General features: G+C 48.5%; 1 protein-coding gene across 1 annotated transcript; it reads right to left on the reverse strand.

Moving 5' to 3' along the window:
* Positions 1–138: 138 nt before the first annotated feature.
* On the reverse strand, positions 139–22,825 carry orc2 (origin recognition complex, subunit 2). Its single transcript, XM_071360607.1, has 17 exons — positions 22,623–22,825; positions 22,033–22,103; positions 21,750–21,869; positions 21,292–21,375; positions 19,831–19,914; positions 17,492–17,523; positions 17,327–17,384; positions 13,352–13,569; positions 8,666–8,764; positions 7,526–7,635; positions 6,100–6,232; positions 5,539–5,635; positions 3,364–3,510; positions 3,102–3,273; positions 980–1,041; positions 699–817; positions 139–626 (listed from the first exon to the last, which is right to left on the reverse strand). Exons 2-17 carry the CDS (start codon positions 22,100–22,102, stop codon positions 546–548), a joined length of 1,686 nt encoding a protein of 561 aa, XP_071216708.1. The 5' UTR covers position 22,103; positions 22,623–22,825; the 3' UTR covers positions 139–545.
* Positions 22,826–23,588: the final 763 nt, after the last annotated feature.

Genomic DNA, 23,588 nt, shown 5'->3' on the forward strand with positions numbered 1-23,588 from the left:
TGAGAAACTCTGTGGTCTGTCTCATAGAAATGAGGTGATGTGCTGAAGCTGTAAAACCAGCACGTCTCTTTCTATTCCCTGCCAGCATGTATCCAGTCTGCCTTTTCACCAACTGCTGTGTCAATAAAGATACTGAAATGCAAAACTTTTTTTTTTACTGAATGTGAAGAGTTGACAATACAGACAACAGTGCTACAGATTTTCAATAAGACTAAACAAGTCATCAAAAACACAAATGTGTACATCCTCTGCACTGGAAAGGTCAAAGGTCAAAGCAACACAGTGGACTTTGGCCTAAAGAGCAGATGACGCCACCTACACAGTGTTTTTTAACCCACACTGGGCCCTCTGGTAATTAGTGAACACCAACGTGATCAGGGCCCGTATTCTTAAAGCGTCTCAGAGTGCTGATCTAGGATCAGGTCGTCCCTGTAATCATTATGCCCTAAAAGGAAAAACAACCCTTTATCGATGAGGCCCAGTTATCTGACCCGATGAGGCCCAGTTCTCTTGGGTTGAAGTGAAAGACGGAACATGATGTCTCCTCACTCTACTTCTTTCTCCAGGAAGTCAGTCAGCGTCTTGGTGTCCACAGCAACCAGCAGGTACTCCACCCCATCAGCACCCTGAGGGATCATGGGAAAATTAGTCCATTTCAGTTTGTAGCCGTGTGTGTGCGTGCGCGTGCGTGCGTGTACCTTGCGTGTGCGGATGAGTTTGTGGTCTCTGAACTCTGTGAGCTGGGTCCGCAGGGTGAGGTCAGAGTTCACCAGGAAGGCCTCCCGACAACGCTGGTAGAAGTCCTGGAATGACAAGCCTACACACACATACATGTTAAAACAATCACTGTGAAAGGGTTGTAGTAGGGGGTTGTGTGTGTGTGTACCTGTGTATGAAGGGGTGTAGTAGGGGTTGCGTGTGTGTGTGTGTGTGTGTGTGTGTGAAGGGTGTAGTAGGGTTTGTGTGTGTGTGTGTGTACCTGTGTATGAAGGGTTGTCCTTGTTCTCCAGTTGGAACTCCACCAGCAGTTTAAAGATGCCCCTGTAGACCAATCACACACCACCATTACACAACCAAATCAAACCTTATCCAAACATTCCAATGCAGAAAAACATACGCAGCGAATACCTGGTGTTAGCTGTAGCGTGTGTACCTGGCGTTAGCTGTAAGGTGTTAGCTGTAGCGTGTGTACCTGGCGTTAGCTGTAAGGTGTTAGCTGTAGCGTGTGTACCTGGCGTTAGCTGTAAGGTGTTAGCTGTAGCGTGTGTACCTGGCGTTAGCTGTAAGGTGTTAGCTGTAGTGTGTGTACCTGGCGTTAGCTGTAAGGTGTTAGCTGTAGCGTGTGTACCTGGCGTTAGCTGTAAGGTGTTAGCTGTAGCGTGTGTACCTGGCGTTAGCCGTAAGGTGTTAGCTGTAGCGTGTGTACCTGGCGTTAGCCGTAAGGAGTTAGCTGTAGCGTGTGTACCTGGCGTTAGCCGTAAGGTGTTAGCTGTAGCGTGTGTACCTGGCGTTAGCCGTAAGGTGTTAGCTGTAGCGCGTGTACCTGGCGTCAGCCGTAAGGTGTTAGCTGTAGCGCGTGTACCTGGCGTTAGCCGTAAGGTGTTAGCTGTAGCGCGTGTACCTGGCGTTAGCCGTAAGGTGTTAGCTGTAGCGTGTGTACCTGGCGTTAGCTGTAAGGTGTTAGCTGTAGTGTGTACCTGGCGTTAGCCGTAAGGTGTTAGCTGTAGCGCGTGTACCTGGCGTTAGCCGTAAGGTGTTAGCTGTAGCGCGTGTACCTGGCGTTAGCCGTAAGGTGTTAGCTGTAGCGTGTGTACCTGGCGTTAGCCGTAAGGTGTTAGCTGTAGTGCGTGTACCTGGCGTTAGCTGTAAGGTGTTAGCTGTAGTGCGTGTACCTGGCGTCAGCCGTAAGGTGTTAGCTGTAGCGTGTGTACCTGGCGTTAGCCGTAAGGTGTTAGCTGTAGCGTGTGTACCTGACGTTAGCCGTAAGGTGTTAGCTGTAGTGCGTGTACCTGGCGTCAGCCGTAAGGTGTTAGCTGTAGCGTGTGTACCTGGCGTTAGCCGTAAGGTGTTAGCTGTAGCGTGTGTACCTGGCGTCAGCCGTAAGGTGTTAGCTGTAGCGTGTGTACCTGGCGTTAGCCGTAAGGTGTTAGCTGTAGCGTGTGTACCTGGCGTTAGCCGTAAGGTGTTAGCTGTAGCGCGTGTACCTGGCGTTAGCCGTAAGGTGTTAGCTGTAGCGTGTGTACCTGGCGTTAGCCGTAAGGTGTTAGCTGTAGCGCGTGTACCTGGCGTTAGCCGTAAGGTGTTAGCTGTAGCGCGTGTACCTGGCGTTAGCCGTAAGGTGTTAGCTGTAGCGCGTGTACCTGGCGTCAGCCGTAAGGTGTTAGCTGTAGCGCGTGTACCTGGCGTTAGCCGTAAGGTGTTAGCTGTAGCGCGTGTACCTGGCGTTAGCCGTAAGATGTTAGCTGTAGCGCGTGTACCTGGCGTTAGCCGTAAGGTGTTAGCTGTAGCGTGTGTACCTGGCGTCAGCCGTAAGGTGTTAGCTGTAGCGCGTGTACCTGGCGTTAGCCGTAAGGTGTTAGCTGTAGAGTGTGTACCTGGCGTTAGCCGTAAGGTGTTAGCTGTAGCGCGTGTACCTGGCGTTAGCCGTAAGGTGTTAGCTGTAGTGTGTGTACCTGGCGTTAGCCGTAAGGTGTTAGCTGTAGCGTGTGTACCTGGCGTTAGCCGTAAGGTGTTAGCTGTAGCGTGTGTACCTGGCGTTAGCCGTAAGGTGTTAGCTGTAGCGTGTGTACCTGGCGTTAGCAGTAAGGTGTTAGCTGTAGCGCGTGTACCTGGCGTTAGCCGTAAGGTGTTAGCTGTAGCGTGTGTACCTGGCGTTAGCTGTAAGGTGTTAGCTGTAGCGTGTGTACCTGGCGTTAGCTGTAAGGTGTTAGCTGTAGTGTGTGTACCTGGCGTTAGCTGTAAGGTGTTAGCTGTAGCGTGTGTACCTGGCGTTAGCTGTAAGGTGTTAGCTGTAGTGTGTGTACCTGGCGTTAGCCGTAAGGTGTTAGCTGTAGCGTGTGTACCTGGCGTTAGCTGTAAGGTGTTAGCTGTAGCGTGTGTACCTGGCGTTAGCCGTAAGGCTGCGTAGGACGTGTGTCAAGGAGGAGAGGGCGAGGGCTCCAGTCTGTTGAACTAGTAGAGAGTTCTCATAGGACGTCTCCTCCACATATCGCTGGAAACACACGCACTCCCACCACAACCAGTTAAACCGACTCAGTTTACACTGGTCCCACACTGCAGGGAGACACACACACACACCTTCATAAACAGTAGATCTGCGGTAAGACCAAGTAATACAGGACAAATAGACAAACTGTACCGTACCGAGCGGTGCGTTAATGTGGTCGATGGAGGCGACAAGGTGCAGGTTGGGTAGTGAGGCCAGTTGGCCCAGTGCATTCTGGGTCTTCTCTCCGCGGAGCATGGGGCCGTCAATATTGTGGATCAACAGATACACATGGAGGTCCGGCTCTGATGAGACACACACAGGTCAAAGTTCACACACACACACTGGTCCGTGTATGTTACGGGTCAAGGTCACACAGTGGCTTGCGAAAGTATTCACTCCCCTTGGCATTTTCCCTATTTTGTTGCCTTACAACCTGGAATTAAAATAGATTTTTTTAGGGGGGGGTTGTATAATTTGATTTACACAGTATGCTTACCACTTTGAAGTTTTATTGTTAAACAAACAAGACAAAACAACAGAAAACTTGAGCGTGCATAACTATTCACCCCCCCAAAGTCAATACTTTGTAGAGCCACCTTTTGTAGCAATTACAGCTGCAAGTCTCTTGGGGTATGTCTCTATAAGCTTGGCACATCTAGACACTGGTGTTTTTGCCCATTCTTCAAGGCTAAACTGCTCCAGCTCCTTCAAGTTGGATGGGTTCCGCTGGTGTACAGCAATCTTTAAGTCATACCACAGATTCTCATTTGGATTGAGGTCTGGGCTTTGACTAGACTTTTAAATGTTTCCCCTTAAACCACTTGAGTGTTGCTTTAGCAGTATGCTTAGGGTCATTGTCCTGCTGGAAGGTGAACCTCCGTCCCAGTCTCAAATCTCTGGAAGACTGAAACAGGTTTCCCTCAAGAATTTCCCTGTATTTAGCGCCATCCATCATTCCGTCAATTCTGACCAGTTTCCCTGCCGATGAAAAACATCCCCACAGCATGATGCTGCCACCACCATGCTTCACTGTGGGGATGGTGTCCTCGGGGTGATGAGAGGTGTTGGGTTTGCGCCAGACATAGCGTTTTCTTTGATGACCAAAAAGCTACATTTTAGTCTCATCTGACCAGAGTACCTTCTTCCATATGTTTGGGGAGTCTACTAAGTGCTTTTTGGCAAAAACCAAACATGTTTGCTTATTTTTTCTTTAAGCAATTGCTTTTTTTCTGGACACTCTTCTGTAAAACCCAGCTCTGTGGAGTGTACGGCTTAAAGTGGTCCTATGGACAGATGCTCCAATCTCCACTGTGGAATTTAGCAGCTCCTTCTGGGTTATCTTTGGTCTCTTTGTTGCCTCTGATTAATGCCCTCCTTGCCTGGTCCGTGAGTTTTGATGGGCAGCCCTCTCTTGGCAGGTTTGTTGTGGTGCAATATTCTTTCCATTTTTTAATAATGGATTTAATGGTGTTCCGTGGGATGTTCAAAGTTTCTGATATTTTTTTATAACCCAACCCCGATCTGTACTTCTCCACGCCTTTGTCCCTGACCTGTTTGGAGAGCTCCTTGGTCTTCATGGTGCTGCTTGCTTGGTGGTGCCCCTTGCTTTGTGGTGTTGCAGACTCTGGGGCCTTTCAGAACAGGTGTATATATACTGAGATCATGTGACAGATCATGTTACACTTAGATTGCACACAGGTGGAATTTATTTAACTAATTATGTGACTTCTGAAGGTAACTGGTTGCACCAGATCTTATTTAGGGGTTTCATAGCAAAGGGGGTGAATACATCTGCACACACCACTTTTCTGTTTTTTGTGGAATATTTGGAAAGTTATTTTTTAAATTTCACTTCACTAATTTGGACTATTTTGTTCATGTCCATTACATGAAATCCAAATATAAAAATAATTTAAAATTGCAAGTTGTAATACAACAAAATAGGGAAAACACCAAAGGGGGTGAATACTTTTGCAAGGCACTGTATGTTATGGGTCAAGGTCACACCGGTCCCTGTGTGCTACGGGTCAAGGTCACACCGGTCCCTGTGTGCTACGGGTCAAGGTCACACCGGTCCCTGTGTGCTACGGGTCAAGGTCACACTGGTCCCTGTGTGCTACAGGTCAAGGTCACACCGGACCCTGTGTGCTACGGGTCAAGGTCACACCGGCCCCTGTGTGCTACGGGTCAAGGTCACACCGGTCCCTGTGTGCTACGGGTCAAGGTCACACTGGTCCCTGTGTGCTACGGGTCAAGGTCACACTGGTCCCTGTATGCTACGGGTCAAGGTCACACCGGTCCCTGTATGCTATGGGTCAGGGTCTACCCACGTTCTCTGAGGGTGGTGGTGATGTACTGTAGTTGGTCAGCAGGGTTCCGGAACGTTCCTTGGTGTTCTAGAATCTCTGCAGACAGAGCAGTCAGGATCTACAGGACAGGAGGAGAGCATCAGAGGGGTACAGGTGTGTGTGTGTACAGGTGTGTGTATAGGTGTGTGTGTGTGTGTGTATAGGTGTGTGTGTGTGTGTGTGTATAGGTGTGTGTGTGTGTGTGTATAGGTGTGTGTGTGTGTATAGGTGTGTGTGTGTGTGTGTGTGTGTATAGGTGTGTGTGTGTGTGTATAGGTGTGTGTGTGTATAGGTGTGTATAGGTGTGTGTATAGGTGTGTGTGTGCATAGGTGTGTGTATAGGTGTGTGTATAGGTGTGTGTGTATAGGTGTGTGTATAGGTGTGTGTATAGGTGTGTGTGTGTGTATAGGTGTGTGTATAGGTGTGTGTATAGGTGTGTGTGTGTGTGTGTGTGTGTGTATAGGTGTGTGTGTAGGTGTGTGTATAGGTGTGTGTGTGTGTGTGTATAGGTGTGTGTGTGTATAGGTGTGTGTTATACTGACTGATTTGAGAGTGATGGAAGGGAAGAATCCGTTGACAACCAGGTGCATCTCCTGACAGAGCATAGACACTCGGAACTCCTCTAGTAAGGCCTTCTTACTGCCCAGCCCGTACAGCAATACACTGTAACCCAGCCTACACACACACACACACACACACACACACACACACACACACACACACACTTAATACTCCACTCCATAGAGCGGCGTTATGATACGGTCTAGTAACGTCATACAGCAACAAGACAACATAAGTAGCCATCGGCCTGGTGAGATGGGGCCTGCCTGCCTGGTGAGATGGGGCCTGCCTGCCTGCCTGGTGAGATGGGGCCTGCCTGCCTGCCTGGTGAGATGGGGCCTGCCTGCCTGCCTGGTGAGATGGGGCCTGCCTGCCTGCCTGGTGAGATGGGGCCTGCCTGCCTGCCTGGTGAGATGGGGCCTGCCTGCCTGCCTGGTGAGATGGGGCCTGCCTGCCTGCCTGGTGAGATGGGGCCTGCCTGCCTGCCTGGTGAGATGGGGCCTGCCTGCCTGCCTGGTGAGATGGGGCCTGCCTGCCTGCCTGGTGAGATGGGGCCTGCCTGCCTGCCTGGTGAGATGGGGCCTGCCTGCCTGCCTGGTGAGATGGGGCCTGCCTGCCTGCCTGGTGAGATGGGGCCTGCCTGCCTGCCTGGTGAGATGGGGCCTGCCTGCCTGCCTGGTGAGATGGGGCCTGCCTGCCTGCCTGGTGAGATGGGGCCTGCCTGCCTGCCTGGTGAGACGGGGCCTGCCTGCCTGCCTGGTGAGACGGGGCCTGCCTGCCTGCATGGTGAGACGGGGCCTGCCTGCCTGCATGGTGAGACGGGGCCTGCCTGCCTGCATGGTGAGACGGGGCCTGCCTGCATGGTGAGATGGGGCCTGCCTGCATGGTGAGACGGGGCCTGCCTGCATGGTGAGATGGGGCCTGCCTGCATGGTGAGACTGGGCCTGCCTGCATGGTGAGACTGGGCCTGCCTGCATGGTGAGACGGGGCCTGCCTGCATGGTGAGACGGGGCCTGCCTGCATGGTGAGACGGGGCCTGCCTGCATGGTGAGACGGGGCCTGCCTGCATGGTGAGATGGGGCCTGCCTGCATGGTGAGATGGGGCCTGCCTGCATGGTGAGATGGGGCCTGCCTGCATGGTGAGATGGGGCCTGCCTGCATGGTGAGATGGGGCCTGCCTGCATGGTGAGATGGGGCCTGCCTGCATGGTGAGATGGGGCCTGCATGGTGAGATGGGGCCTGCATGGTGAGATGGGGCCTGCATGGTGAGATGGGGCCTGCATGGTGAGATGGGGCCTGCATGGTGAGATGGGGCCTGCATGGTGAGATGGGGCCTGCATGGTGATAGGTCCTGCATGGTGATAGGTCCTGCATGGTGATAGGTCCTGCATGGTGATAGGTCCTTACTGTAGCTGCAGCATCCACTTGTTGAAGTGTTCATGGTGACTGGAGTGGAGCTTCTCGATCTCTGAAGAATAACACGCCGGTTTCCCTTCTAACAGACGGAACAATGTCTCCTACAAACAACAAACATGATTTACGTGGTTTACAAGCTTCCATACATCTCCTAGGTGTGTGTGTGTGTACTCACCCGGTCTAGTTTAGGTGTGTGTGTACTCACCCGGTCTAGTTTAGGTGTGTGTGTGTGTACTCACACGGTCTAGTTTAGGTGTGTGTGTGTGTACTCACCCGGTCTAGTTTAGGTGTATGTGTGTGTGTGTTTGTGTACTCACCCGGTCTAGTTTAGGTGTGTGTGTGTGTACTCACCCGGTCTAGTTTAGGTGTGTGTGTGTGTACTCACCCGGTCTAGTTTAGGTGTGTGTGTGTGTACTCACCCGGTCTAGTTTAGGTGTGTGTGTGTGTACTCACCCGGTCTAGTTTAGGTGTGTGTGTGTGTGTACTCACCCGGTCTAGTTTAGGTGTATGTGTGTGTGTGTTTGTGTACTCACCCGGTCTAGTTTAGGTGTGTGTGTGTGTACTCACCCGGTCTAGTTTAGGTGTGTGTGTGTGTACTCACACGGTCTAGTTTAGGTGTGTGTGTGTGTACTCACCCGGTCTAGTTTAGGTGTGTGTGTGTGTGTGTTTGTGTACTCACCCGGTCTAGTTTAGGAGTGTGTGTGTGTGTACTCACCCGGTCTAGTTTAGGTGTGTGTGTGTGTGTGTGTTTGTGTACTCACCCGGTCTAGTTTAGGTGTGTGTGTGTGTGTACTCACCCGGTCTAGTTTAGGTGTGTGTGTGTGTGTGTACTCACCCGGTCTAGTTTAGGTGTGTGTGTGTGTGTGTGTGTTTGTACTCACCCGGTCTAGTTTAGGTGTGTGTGTGTGTACTCACCCGGTCTAGTTTAGGTGTGTGTGTGTGTACTCACACAATCTAGTTTAGGTGTGTGTGTGTGTACTCACCCGGTCTAGTTTAGGTGTGTGTGTGTGTACTCACCCGGTCTAGTTTAGGTGTGTGTGTGTGTATGTACTCACCCGGTCTAGTTTAGGTGTGTGTGTGTGTGTGTACTCACCCGGTCTAGTTTAGGTGTGTGTGTGTGTGTGTACTCACCCGGTCTAGTTTAGGTGTGTGTAGGCGCTGCAGGGTCCGGTCTGATGTTAGGAATTTAGAACTGCCGTGAGCCTCAAAGTATTCCTCGACCAGACTGGCCTAAAACAGAAAGAGCAAAGTCATACCCCACGAGACATGCCACCAGAGGTCTCTTCACAGTCCCCACGTCCAGAACAGACTCTGGGAGGCGCACAGTACTACACAGAGCCGGTACTACAACGAGCCGGTACCACACAGAGCCGGTACCACACAGAGCCGGTACCACACAGAGCCGGTACCACACAGAGCCGGTACCACACAGAGCCGGTACCACACAGAGCCGGTACCACACAGAGCCGGTACCACACAGAGCCGGTACGACACAGAGCCGGTACCACACAGAGCCGGTACCACACAGAGCCGGTACCACACAGAGCCGGTACCACACAGAGCCGGTACCACACAGAGCCGGTACCACACAGAGCCGGTACCACACAGAGCCGGTACCACACAGAGCCGGTACCACACAGAGCCGGTACTACACAGAGCCGGTACTACACAGAGCCGGTACTACACAGAGCAAACAGTGTTGGTCTCATGTTTCATTTTCCAACAACACAAAAAGCTTATTTCACTCACATTTTGTGCACAAATTTGTTTACATCCCTGTTAGTGAGGATTTCTCCTTTGCTAAGATAATCCATCCACCTGACAGGTGTGGCAAATCAAGAAGCTGATTAAAAAGCATGATCATTACACAGGTGTACCTTGTGCTGGGGACAATAAAAGGCCATTCTAAAATGTGCAGTTTTGTCACAACACAATCCCACAGATGTCTCAAGTTTTGAGGGAGCGTGCAATAGGAATGCTGACTGCAGGAATGTCCACCAGAGCTGTTGCCAGATAATTAAATTTTCTTTTTGAGAATTTGGCAGTACATCAAACCGACCTCACAAACGCATACCACGTGTATGGCGTCATGTGGGTGAGCAGTTTGCTGATTCAACGTTGGGAACGGAGTGGCCCAACGTATGGGAAGGCATAAGTTAGACAAACACAACTGCATTTTATCGATGGCAATTTGACCGCACAGATACCGTGATGAGATCCTGCGGTCCATTGTTGTGCCATTCATCCGGCGCCATCACCTCATGTTTCAGACCCTTTGCTATGAGACTCGGAATTGAGCTCAGGTGCATCCTGTTCCCATTGATCATCCTTGAGATGTTTCTACAACTTGGGAGTCCACCAGTGGCCTCCATCATTCTTAAATGGAAGAAGTTTGGAACCCCCAAGACTTTTCCTAGAGCTGGCCGCCCGGCCAAACGGAGCAATCGGGGGAGAAGAGCCTTGGTCAGGGAGGTGAGCAAGAAACCGATGGTCACAGACAGAGTTCATCTGTGGAGATGGGAGAACCTTCCAGAAGGACAACCATCTCTGCAGCCCTCCACCAATCAGGCCTTTATGGTAGAGTGGCCAGACGGAAGCCACTCCTCAGTAAAAGGCACATGACAGCCCACTTGGAGTTTGCCAAAAGGCACCTAAAGGACTCAGACCATGAGAAACAAGATTCTCTGGTCTGATGAAACCAAGATTGAACTCTTTGGCCTGAATGCCAAGTGTCACGTCTGGAGGAAACCTGGTACCATCCCTACGGTGAAGCATGGTGGTGGCAGCATCATGCTGTGGGAATGTTTTTCAGTGGGAGGGACTGGGAGACTAGTCAGAATCGAGGCAAAGATGAACGGAGCAAAGTACAGACAGATCCTTGATGAAAACCTGCTCAGGACCTCAGACTGGGGAGAAGGTTCACCTTCCAACAGAACGACCATAAGAGTGTCTTTGTGGCCCAGCCAGAGCCTGGACTTGAACCCGATAGAACATCTCTGGAGAGACGTGAAAATAGCTGTGCAGCAACGCTCCCCATACAACCTGACAGAGCTTGAGAGGATCTGCAGAGAAGAATTGGAGAAACTCCCCAAATACAGGTGTGCCAAGCTTGTAGCATCATACCCAAGAAGACTCAATGCTTTAATCGCTGCTAAAGGTGCTTCAACAAAGTACGGAGTTAAGAGTCTGAATACTTATGTAAATGTGATATTATTGTTTAGTTTGTGTAGATAGATGAGGGAAAAAACAATTGAATCAATTTTAGAATAAGGCTGTAATGTAACAATGTGGGAAAAGTCATGGGGTCTGAATACTTTCCAAATGCACTGTAGTACAGCACCAGTACATGTATACTAACACACACATTGTGATATTGTTGTATGCTGGTATTAAACATGTTGTATTGTAGCTATGTAGTGGTGTTATGATGTACTGTTATCTGTTGTTTTATATGTAATGTAACCTGCCTTAATGTGTTTGGACCCCAGGAAGAGTAGCTGCTGCCTCGGCAGGAACTAATGGGGATCCATAATAAACCCCAGGAAGACTAGCTGCTGCCTCGACAGGAACTAATGGGGATCCATAATAAACCCCAGGAAGAGTAGCTGATGCCCTGGCAGGAACTAATGGGGATCCATAATTAACCCCAGGAAGAGTAGCTGCTGCCTGAGACAGGAACTAATGGGGATCCATAATAAACCCCAGGAAGAGTAGCTGCTGCCTTGGCAGGAACTAATGGGGATCCATAATAAACCCAAGGAAGAGTAGCTGCTGCCTTGGCAGGAACTAATGGGGATCCATAATAAACCCCAGGAAGAGTAGCTGCTGCCTTGGCAGGAACTAATGGAGATCCATAATAAACCCCAGGAAGAGTAGCTGCTGCCTGGGACAGGAACTAATGGGGATCCATAATAAACCCCAGGAAGAGTAGCTGCTGCCTGTAACAGGAACTAATGGGGATCCATAATAAACCCCAGGAAGAGTAGCTGCTGCCTTGGCAGGAATTAATGGGGATCCATAATAAACCCCAAGAAGAATAGCTGCTGCCTTGGCAGGAACTAATGGGGATCCATAATAAACCCCAAGAAGAATAGCTGCTGCCTTGGCAGGAACTAATGGGGATCCATAATAAACCCCAGGAAGAATAGCTGCTGCCTTGGCAGGAACTAATGGGGATCCATAATAAACCCCAAGAAGAATAGCTGCTGCCTTGGCAGGAACTAATGGGGATCCATAATAAACCCCAGGAAGAATAGCTGCTGCCTTGGCAGGAACTAATGGGGATCCATAATAAACCCCAGGAAGAGTAGCGGCTGCCTTGGCAGGAACTAATGGGGATCCATAATAAACCCCAGGAAGAGTAGCTGCTGCCTCGGCAGGAACTAATGGGGATCCATAATAAACCCCAGGAAGAGTAGCGGCTGCCTCGTCAGGAACTAACGGGGATCCGTAATAAACCTGGCAGGGCCGTTCTGGGTGACTAACCTGGCAGGGCCGTTCTGGGTGACTAACCTGGCAGGGCCGTTCTGGGTGACTAACCTGGCAGGGCCGTTCTGGGTGACTAACCTGGCAGGGCCGTTCTGGGTGACTAACCTGGCAGGGCCGTTCTGGGTGACTAACCTGGCAGGGCCGTTCTGGGTGACTAACCTGGCAGGGCCGTTCTGGGTGACTAACCTGGCAGGGCCGTTCTGGGTGACTAACCTGGCAGGGCCGTTCTGGGTGACTAACCTGGCAGGGCCGTTCTGGGTGACTAACCTGGCAGGGCCGTTCTGGGTGACTAACCTGGCAGGGCCGTTCTGGGTGACTAACCTGGCAGGGCCGTTCTGGGTGACTAACCTGGCAGGGCCGTTCTGGGTGACTAACCTGGCAGGGCCGTTCTGGGTGACTAACCTGGCAGGGCCGTTCTGGGTGACTAACCTGGCAGGGCCGTTCTGGGTGACTGACTAACCTGGCAGGGCGGTTCTGGGTGACTGACTAACCTGGCAGGGCGGTTCTGGGTGACTGACTAACCTGGCAGGGCGGTTCTGGGTGACTGACTAACCTGGCAGGGCGGTTCTGGGTGACTGACTAACCTGGCAGGGCCGTTCTGGGTGACTGACTAACCTGGCAGGGCCGTTCTGGGTGACTGACTAACCTGGCAGGGCCGTTCTGGGTGACTGACTAACCTGGCAGGGCGGTTCTGGGTGACTGACTAACCTGGCAGGGTGGTTCTGGGTGACTAACCTGGCAGGGTGGTTCTGGGTGACTAACCTGGCAGGGTGGTTCTGGGTGACTAACCTGGCAGGGTGGTTCTGGGTGACTAACCTGGCAGGGCCGTTCTGGGTGACTAACCTGGCAGGGCCGTTCTGGGTGACTAACCTGGCAGGGCCGTTCTGGGTGACTAACCTGGCAGGGTGGTTCTGGGTGACTAACCTGGCAGGGTGGTTATGGGTGACTAACCTGGCAGGGCGGTTCTGGGTGACTAACCTGGCAGGGCGGTTCTGGGTGACTAACCTGGCAGGGCGGTTCTGGGTGACTAACCCGGCAGGGCGGTTCTGGGTGACTAACCCGGCAGGGCGGTTCTGGGTGACTAACCCGGCAGGGCGGTTCTGGGTGACTAACCCGGCAGGGCGGTTCTGGGTGACTAACCCGGCAGGGCGGTTCTGGGTGACTAACCCGGCAGGGCGGTTCTGGGTGACTAACCCGGCAGGGCGGTTCTGGGTGACTAACCCGGCAGGGCGGTTCTGGGTGACTAACCCGGCAGGGCGGTTCTGGGTGACTAACCCGGCAGGGTGGTTCTGGGTGACTAACCTGGCAGGGTGGTTCTGGGTGACTAACCTGGCAGGGTGGTTCTGGGGCAGTCTTGCTCTTCTTAGCAGGTGTCTTATAGAGAGCTGTGGCTGGAGGCTTACTGAGTGTGCTGGACTGATTCACTCTATCCTCCTCTCTCTTCCTCTCCTCTCTCTTCCCCTTATCATCTTCATCCTCCTCCTCCTCGTCCTCTCCAGAGTCAGAGGGAGAGAGCTCGCTGTCGCTGTCAGACCTCAGGCTGGGAGCTAAAACAGACAAACAGACCTTAGTTTAATATACTAAAACAGACCTTAGTTTAATATACTAAAACAGACCTTAGTTTAATATACTAAAACAGGCCTTAGTTTAATATACTAAAACAGGCCTTAGTTTAATATACTAAAACAGGCCTTAGTTTAATATACTAAAACAGGCCTTAGTTTAATATACTAAAACAGACCTTAGTTTAATATACTAAAACAAAAATAGAAACGCAATATGCAACAATTTCAAAGAGTTACAGTTCATATAAGGAAAGTCAATTTAAATAAATTAGGCCCTAATCTCTGGATTTCACATGACTGGGAATACAGATATGCATCTGTTGGTCACAGATACAGTGGGGGGGGGAAAGTATTTAGTCAGCCACCAATTGTGCAAGTTCTCCCACTTAAAAAGATGAGGCCTGTAATTTTCATCATAGGTACACTTCAACTATGACAGACTAAATCAGGAAAAAAAATCCAGAAAATCACATTGTAGGATTTTTTATGAATTTATTAGCAAATTATGGTGGAAAATAAGTATTTGGTCAATAACAAAAGTTTCTCAATACTTTGTTATATAGCCTTTGTTGGCAATGACAAAGGTCAAACATTTTCTGTAAGTCTTCACAAGGTTTTCACACTGTTGCTGGTATTTTGGCCCATTCCTCCATGCAGATCTCCTCTAGAGCAGTGATGTTTTGGGGCTGTTGCTGGGCAACACGGACTTTCAACTCCCTCCAAAGATTTTCTATGGGGTTGAGATCTGGAGACTGGCTAGGCCACTCCAGGACCTTGAAATGCTTCTTACGAAGCCACTCCTACGTTGCCCGGGCGGTGTGTTTGGGATCATTGTCATGCTGAAAGACCCAGCCACGTTTCATCTTCTATGCCCTTGCTGATGGAAGGAGGTTTTCACTCAAAATCTCACGATACATGGCCCCATTCATGCTTTCCTTTACACGGATCAGTCGTCCTGGTCCCTTTGCAGAAAAACAGCCCCAAAGCGTGATGTTTCCACCCCCATGCTTCACAGTAGGTATGGTGTTCTTGATGCAACTCAGCATTCTTTGTCTTCCAAACACGACGAGTTGAGTTTTTACCAAAAAGTTCAATTTTGGTTTCATCATATGACATTCTCCCAATCTTCTTCTGGATCATCCAAATGCTCTCTAGCAAACCTCAGACGGGCCTGGACATGTACTGGCTTAAGCAGGGGGACACGTCTGGCACTGCAGGATTTGAGTCCCTGGCGGCGTAGTGCGTTACTGATGGTAGGCTTTGTTACTTTGGTCCCAGCTCTCTGCAGGTCATTCACTAGGTCCCCCCGTGTGGTTCTGGGATTTTTGCTCACCGTTCTTGTGATCATTTTGACCCCACGGGGTGAGATCTTGCGTGGAGCCCCAGATCGAGGTAGATTATCAGTGGTCTTGTATGTCTTCCATTTCCTAATAATTGCTCCCACAGTTGATTTCTTCAAACCAAGCTGCTTACCTATTGCAGATTCAGTCTTCCCAGCCTGGTGCAGGTCTACAATTTTGTTTCTGGTGTCCTTTGACAGCTCTTTGGTCTTGGCCATAGTGGATTTTGGAGTGTGACTGTTTGAGGTTGTGGACAGGTGTCTTTTATACTGATAACAAGTTCAAACAGGTGCCATTAATACAGGTAAGGAGTGGAGGACAGAGGAGCCTCTTAAAGAAGAAGTTACAGGTCTGTGAGAGCCAGAAATCTTGCTTGTTTGTAGGTGACCAAATACTTATTTTCCACCATAATTTGCTAATAAATTCATTAAAAATCCTACAATGTGATTTTCTGGATTTTTTCTCTCATTTAGTCTGTCATAGTTGAAGTGTACCTATGATGAAAATTACAGGCCTCTCATCTTTTTAAGTGGGAGAACTTGCACAATTGGTGGCTGACTAAATACTTTTTTGCCCCACTGTACCTTAAAAAATAAGGTAGGGACGTGGATCAGAAAGCCAGTCAGTATCTGGTTTGAACACCATTTGCCTCATGCAGCGCGACACATCTCCTTCACATAGAGTTGATCAGGCTGTTGATTGAGGCCTGTGGAATGTTGTCCCACTCCTCTTCAATGGCTGTGAAGTTGCTGGATATTGGCGGGAACTGGAACATGCTGTCATACACATAGATCCAGAGCATCCCAAACATGCTCAATGGGTGACATGTCTGGTGAGTATGCAGGCAATGGAATAACTGGGACATGTTCAGCTTCCAGGAATTGTGTACAGATCCTTGTGACATGGAGCCGTGCATTATCATGCTGAAACATGAGGTGATGGCGGCGGATGAATGGCACAACAATGGGCCTCAGGATCTCATCACGGTATCTCTGTGCATTCAAATTGCCATCAATAAAATGCAATTGTGTTAGTTGTCTGTAGCTTTATGCCTGCCCATACCATAACCCCATAGTGGGGCACTCTGTTCAATGTTGACATCAGCAAACCGCTCATCCACACGACGCCATACGGTTGTGTGGCCGGTTGGACGTACTGCCAAATTCTCTAAAACGATGTTGGAGGCGGCTTATGGTAGAGAAATGAACATTCAATTCCCTGGCAACAGCTCTGGTGGACAGTTCTGCAGTCAGCATGCCAATTGCACGCTCCCTCAATTTGAGACATGTGCGGTATTGTTTTGTGTGACGAAACTGCACAGTTAGAGTGGCCTTTTATTGTCCATAGTACAAGGTGCACCTGTGTAATGATCATGTTTAATCAGCTTCTTGATATGCCAAACCTGTCAGGTGGATGGATTATCTTGGCAAAGGAGAAATGCTCACTAACAGGGGTGTAACAATGTGTGCACAAAATGTGAGAGAAATAAGGTTTGGAAAATTTCTGGGATATTTTATTTCAGCTCATGAAACATGGTACCAACACTTTACATGTTACGCTTATATTTTTGTTCCGCGTAGTACATTTTTGTTCCGCGTATTTTTGTGAACTGTAATTCCGCGTAGTACATTTTTGTTCCGCGTATTTTTGTGAACTAATTCCGCGTAGTACATTTTTGTTCCGCGTATTTTTGTGAACTGTAATTCCGCGTAGTACATTTTTGTTCCGCGTATTTTTGTGAACTGTAATTCCGCGTAGTACATTTTTGTTCCGCGTATTTTTGTGAACTGTAATTCCGCGTAGTACATTTTTGTTCCGCGTATTTTTGTGAACTGTAATTCCGCGTAGTACATTTTTGTTCCGCGTATTTTTGTGAACTGTAATTCCGCGTAGTACATTTTTGTTCCGCGTATTTTTGTGAACTGTAATTCCGCGTAGTACATTTTTGTTCCGCGTATTTTTGTGAACTGTAATTCCGCGTAGTATATTTTTGTTCCGTGTATTTTTGTGAACTGTAATTCCGTGTAGTATATTTTTGTTCCGTGTATTTGTGAACTGTAATTCCGTGTAGTATATTTTTGTTCCGCGTATTTTTGTGAACTGTAATTCCGTGTAGTATATTTTTGTGAACTGTAATTCCGTGTAGTATATTTTTGTTCCGTGTATTTTTGTGAACTGTAATTCCGTATAGTATATTTTTGTTCCGTGTATTTTTGTGAACTGTAATTCCGTGTAGTATATTTTTGTTCCGTGTATTTTTGTGAACTGTAATTCCGTATAGTATATTTTTGTTCCGTGTATTTTTGTGAACTGTAATTCCGTGCAGCCACGGTTGAAAGAGTTTATCGAATGTCCCAAACATTTAGTTACAACGCAGTAGCCGATTGTTTGTTTCCCACCTGAGAGTCTCTTCCTGAGTCTGTGGGGCGTTGTGGAAACAAACTGCACCTTCTTGCCCTGAGAGGAAACAGGAAGTAACACAGGTCACAGCTCAGCACGGGCACCAATATGGTCTATGAAAGGTCAGGTGACAACTGGCTACATCTGTTCTCTCCAATACTCACCTTCTGAGGAGTCGTGTTCTCACGAACATGCTCTAGAGACAGGGAGAACATACAGAGAAATCATCCACCTGATCACACATTAGGAGAGACATCGATGTACAGAACCAGTTTCTTTATTTTTACTATTTTCTACATTGTAGAATAATAGTGAAGACATCAAAACTATGAAATAACACATATGGAATCATGTAGTAAGCAGAAAAAAAAGTGTTAAACAAATCAAAATATATTTTATATTTGAGATTCTTCAAAGTAGACACCATTTGCCTTGATGACAACTTTGCACACTCTTGCCATTTTCTCAACCAGCTTCATGAGGTAGTCACCTGGAATGCATTTAAATTAACAGGTGTGCCTTGTTAAAAGTTAATTTGTGGAATTTATTTCCTTCTTAATGCGTTTGAGCCAATCAGTTGTGTTGTGACATGGTAGGGGTGGGTATACAGAAGATGGTATTTTACCAAACAGGGATAAGTCCATATTACGGCAAGAACAGCTCAAAAAAGCAAAGAGAAACGACAGTCCATAAGTCAGTCAAGACGGATAATATCAAGAACTTTGAAAGTTTCTTCAAGTGCAGTCGCAAAAACCATCAAGCACTATGATGAAACTGGCTCTCATGAGGACCACCACAGGAAAGGAAGACCCAGAGTTACGAGCCTCAGAAACTGCAGCCCAAATAAATGCTTCACAGAGTTCAAGTAACAGACATCTCAACATCAACTGTTCAGAGGAGACTGCGTGAATCAGGCCTTCATGGTCGAATTGCTGTAAAGAAACCACTATTAAAGGACACCAATAATAATAAGAGACTTGCTTGGGCCAAGAAACACGAGCAATGGACATTAGATCGGTGTAAATCTTTCTTTTGGTCAGATTTTTGGTTCCAACCGCCGTGTCTTTGTGAGACGCAGAGTAGGTGAACGGATGGTCTTTGTATGTGTGGTTCCCACCGTGAAGCATGGAGGAGGAGGTGTGATGATGCTTTGCTGGTGACACTGTCTGGTTTAATTTAGAATTCAAGGGACTCTTAACCAGCATGGCTACAACAGCATTCTGCAGCGATACGCCATCCCATCTGGTTTGCGCTTAGTGGAACCATTATTTGATTTTCAACAGGACAATGACCCAAAACACACCTCCAGGCTGTGTGAGGGCTATTTGACCAAGAAGGAGCGTGATGGAGTGATGCATCAGATGACCTGGCCTCCACAATCACCCGACCTCAACCAAAATGAGATGGTTTGGGATGAGTTGGACCGCAGAGTGAAGGGAAAGCAGCCAACAAGTGCTCAGCATATGTGGGAACTATTTGAAGACTGTTGAAAAAGCATTCCTCATGAAGCTGGTTGAGAGAATGCCAAGAGTGTGCAAATCTGTCATCAAGGCAAAGGGTGGCTACTTTGAAGAATCTCAAATATAAAATATACTTTTTTGGTTACTACATGATTCCATATGTGTTATTTCATAGTTTTGATGTCTTCACTATTATTCTACAATGTAGAAAATAGTCAAAATAAAGAAAAACCCTGGAATGAGTAGGAGGTGTGTCCAAACGTTTGACTGGTACTGTGTATCAAATCCAATTGTGTTGGTCACATCCAGAGATATAGAGATGAAAACGAGGATGAGGAAACGGGAAGGAGGAGATGGATGAGAACGAGGATGAGGAAACGGGAAGGAGGAGATGGATGAGAACGAGGATGAGGAAACGGGAAGGAGGAGATGGATGAGAACGAGGATGAGGAAACGGGAAGGAGGAGATGGATGAGAACGAGGATGAGGAAACGGGAAGGAGGAGATGGATGAGAACGAGGATGAGGAAACGGGAAGGAGGAGATGGATGAGAACGAGGATGAGGAAACGGGAAGGAGGAGATGGATGAGAACGAGGATGAGGAAACGGGAAGGAGGAGATGGATGAGAACGAGGATGAGGAAACGGGAAGGATGAGATGGATGAGAACGAGGATGAGGAAACAGGAAGGAGGAGATGGATGAGAACGAGGATGAGGAAACAGGAAGGAGGAGATGGGTGAGAACGAGGATGAGGAAACAGGAAGGAAGAGATGGATGAGAACGAGGATGAGGAAACAGGAAGGAGGAGATGGATGAGAATGAGGAAACAGGAAGGAGGAGATGGATGAGAATGAGGATACAGGAAAGAGGAGATGGATGAGAATGAGGATGAGGAAACAGGAAGGAAGAGATGGATGAGAATGAGGATGAGGAAACAGGAAGGAAATGGATGAGAACGAGGATGAGGAAACAGGAAAGAGGAGATGGATGAGAATGAGGATGAGGAAACAGGAAGGAAGAGATGGATGAAAGAGGGACTCACTGCAGCCATTGTGGGCAGGGCCAGAAGGGTCAGGTGTTGTTCTGAAGGTCACACTCCTCACTGGGGTCCGAGCCAGCTCAGACGCTACACACACACACACACACACACACACACACGAGTTGTTACTCTACGAGCCAGAGAGCGAGAGAGACCAGACAGGAAAAGGCGAAGCGAGCGGCTTTACAATAATATAAGAAGACTGCCCAAAATCTGCCCAAGAAAATAAGATAACGATGAGTGTTGAATTTGGTGAACAAAAAATATGCTGCATGAGGCTTATCTGACCTAATAGTGTTTGGTAATGGGTAGGTTGGTACCAGTGTTTGGTAACGGGTAGGTTGGTACCAGTGTATGGTAATGGGTAGGTTGGTACCCGTGTTTGGTAACGGGTAGGTCGGTACCAGTGTTTGGTAATGGGTAGGTTGGTACCAGTGTATGGTAACGGGTAGGTTGGTACCAGTGTATGGTAATGGGTAGGTTGGTACCCGTGTTTGGTAACGGGTAGGTCGGTACCAGTGTATGGTAATGGGTAGGTCGGTACCCGTGTTTGGTAACGGGTAGGTCGGTACCCGTGTTTGGTAACGGGTAGGTCGGTACCAGTGTTTGGTAATGGGTAGGTCGGTACCAGTGTTTGGTAATGGGTAGGTTGGTACCAGTGTATGGTAATGGGTAGGTCGGTACCAGTGTATGGTAATGGGTAGGTTGGTACCAGTGTTTGGTAACGGGTAGGTCGGTACCAGTGTATGGTAATGGGTAGGTTGGTACCAGTGTATGGTAATGGGTAGGTTGGTACCAGTGTTTGGTAATGGGTAGGTTGGTACCAGTGTATGGTAATGGGTAGGTTGGTACCAGTGTATGGTAATGGGTAGGTTGGTACCAGTGTTTGGTAACGGGTAGGTCGGTACCAGTGTTTGGTAACGGGTAGGTCGGTACCAGTGTTTGGTAATGGGTAGGTTGGTACCAGTGTATGGTAATGGGTAGGTTGGTACCAGTGTTTGGTAATGGGTAGGTCGGTACCAGTGTTTGGTAATGGGTAGGTTGGTACCAGTGTATGGTAATGGGTAGGTTGGTACCAGTGTACTGATAGAAGTGGTCACGTGGTATTTCAGTAACTTTGGAGAAAAAAACCCCGTTATATTGGAGTTGTGCCTGTTGTTCACACACCTGACCTCATTGGCTAGAATGGTCACACCTGACCTCATTGGCTAGAATGGTCACACCTGACCTCATTGGCTAGAATGGTCACACCTGACCTCATTGGCTAGAATGGTCACACCTGACCTCATTGGCTAGAATGGTCACACCTGACCTCATTGGCTAGAATGGTCCCACCTGACCTCATTGGCTAGAATGGTCCCACCTGATCTCACCTGGCTTCCATCTTTGAGGACATGTGATTCCAGTTAGAGCAGTGACTCAACTATGTTGTCAATATTATAGATAACGTTTGGAGAGACTTACCCATCTGGGCCATCCTGTTGGTGCGTTTGACCGTCTGAAAGGGGAACACTGATGCCCCTCCTCCTGCTGCACACTTCTCCCCCTCTTCAGACAGGACAGTTAGACAGGACACAGTCAGAGTCTCCCCACACAGTCACACAGTCTCTCCCCACACACAGTCACACAGTCTCTCCCCACACACAGTCACACAGTCTCTCCCCACACACAGTCAGACAGTCTCTCCCCACACACAGTCACACACACAGTCAGACAGTCTCTCCCCACACAGTCACACACACAGTCAGACAGTCTCTCCCCACACAGTCACACACACAGTCAGACAGTCTCCCCACACACACACAGTCAGACAGTCAGGCAGGACACAGTCAGACAGGACACACAGTCAGACAGGACACACATATGCAGTCAGTAGGGCTGTTCGTCATGACAGACCGTCCGACCGAGACAAAAACACACACCGTCTGTTCCGAGGGCCTGGACATAGTTCAGCTCACTAAGGTCTGCCTCCTCCTCTCTACCGCTCCTCTCCACTTCACTCCTCAGAGTCACCAACCTCTGCATACTGCTGCCCTGCACATCTACACACACAGCAAAACCAACAAATCAGTCAGTCAGTCAGCAGTACGTGTGTGTGGGTCTTTGTGATGGTGTGTGTGTGGGTCTTTGTGATGGTGTGTGTGTGGGTCTTTGTGATGGTGTGTGTGTGGGTCTTTGTGATGGTGTGTGTGGTCTGACTCCTACCTTCTCGTTTGTCCACTATGTGTTCCAGTGCATCTCCGTCGCCCACAAACCTCACCTCCAATATACTCATACTGCACAGAAACACACGTTCATCACCACACCGCTTCAAACACACTGTCATGCTCATCATCACTACTACTACCTACAACACTCATAGTGTTTAAGACAACCGGGAACTCGGAGCTCTTGAATTGATGCTGCGTTCAAAACAACTGGAAACTTGGAAATGGGAACTTGTAAATCTCCGACTTCAGTGCATTCCAGACAACTGGGAACTTTGAAAAGAAAAAAAAAACCTCCGACAGAAAAGTAATTTTGAACGGTCATCCAACTCGGAAACCTCGGGCCTCTTTCTAGAGCTCCGACCTGAAGATCACTGGCGTCATGATTTGACCTCGTATTTCTCCGAGTTCCCAGTTGTCTTGAAATCACCATGAGGCATTCTGCGTTGGATGAAGAGTTGTCTTGAACGCACTGAAGTCGGAGATTTCCGAGTTCCCAGATGTTTTGAACGCGGAAATATTACACAGAAACATGCGCTATCGTTGGCTAGCTAATGAAACAATATGCCACGAAAAGCAGGGACTTGCCTGACTGCTGTTTTAACTAACGTTATAGTGCACGTTTGTAGAAGACACAATTATAAGAAAAAGACAAATATTAGCTACTACACTAAGTCAAGTTAAAAACGTCTACAAAGTGCGCGCAGCTTGAAAGATCTCTGACAGATTTCCGCGGGCCAGCCTGCAAGTTTTTAAACCACGTGTTGAGTCAAAGTTCGTCGTTTTAGTTTAGACCAATCAGAAGGCGGGATTCTATAAAACATCACTTCCCAAGATGCTTGCGCGCAGCAGATGTGTTGTTTGAAGATGAAAAAAGTAAATCGAGTACAGTTTTATTGACAACGATGAGTGGACAACAGTGAAGTCCATGGCTGGCTGATGATGTCCTAGGTCAGGGCTCTCCAACCCTGTTCCTGGACAGCTACCAACCTTCCTGTAGGTTTCTGCACCAACCCCAGTTGTAACTAACCTGATTCAGTTTATCAACCGGCTAATTATTAATCAGATGCGCTAGATCAGGGTTGGAGTGAAAACCTACAGGAGGATGTCGCTCTCCAGGAACAGGGTTGGAGTGAAAACCTACAGGATGATGTCGCTCCAGGAACAGGGTTGGAGTGTCTCTCCTGTTCCTGGAGAGACACCCTTCTGTAGGTTTAAACTCCAACCCTGTTCCCGGAGCGACATCATCCTAAAAAGTCAAAAAAATGATTACAGGGGGCAGTTTGGAAAAACGAATCCTGTGTGTATCATCCTCTGGAATAAGGCACATGCTTGGATAATAATTACATAACCAACGTCTCTAGTAGTCCAACTAGGGCTATAACATGGCAAACAATAGGTTTATCAGAATAGAGTGCACAGCATCATCCCATGGGATCCGTCAAGTCTGCACACAGCAGAAATATCACTGAAATATTCTAGTTCCTACACATCAACTTCCATATTCAAACAAAATAGTCATTTTATAGAACGCAAATGTAGTCTTACTAGTAG

The sequence above is a fragment of the Salvelinus alpinus genome, chromosome 23, assembly GCF_045679555.1.
Source record: "Salvelinus alpinus chromosome 23, SLU_Salpinus.1, whole genome shotgun sequence".
NCBI classification, from domain to species: Eukaryota; Metazoa; Chordata; class Actinopteri; order Salmoniformes; family Salmonidae; genus Salvelinus; species Salvelinus alpinus.

Coding starts and splice junctions, on each gene's coding strand:
- orc2 (XM_071360607.1), bottom strand. CDS start 22,102: ATGAGTATATTGGAGGTGAGGTTTGTGGGCGACGGAGATGCACTGGAA. Junction 3,511..5,538: donor CACCACCACCCTCAGAGAAC/GTGGGTAGACCC, acceptor GTGTCTCATCAG/AGCCGGACCTCCATGTGTAT. Junction 627..698: donor AACTCATCCGCACACGCAAG/GTACACGCACGC, acceptor ATGATCCCTCAG/GGTGCTGATGGGGTGGAGTA.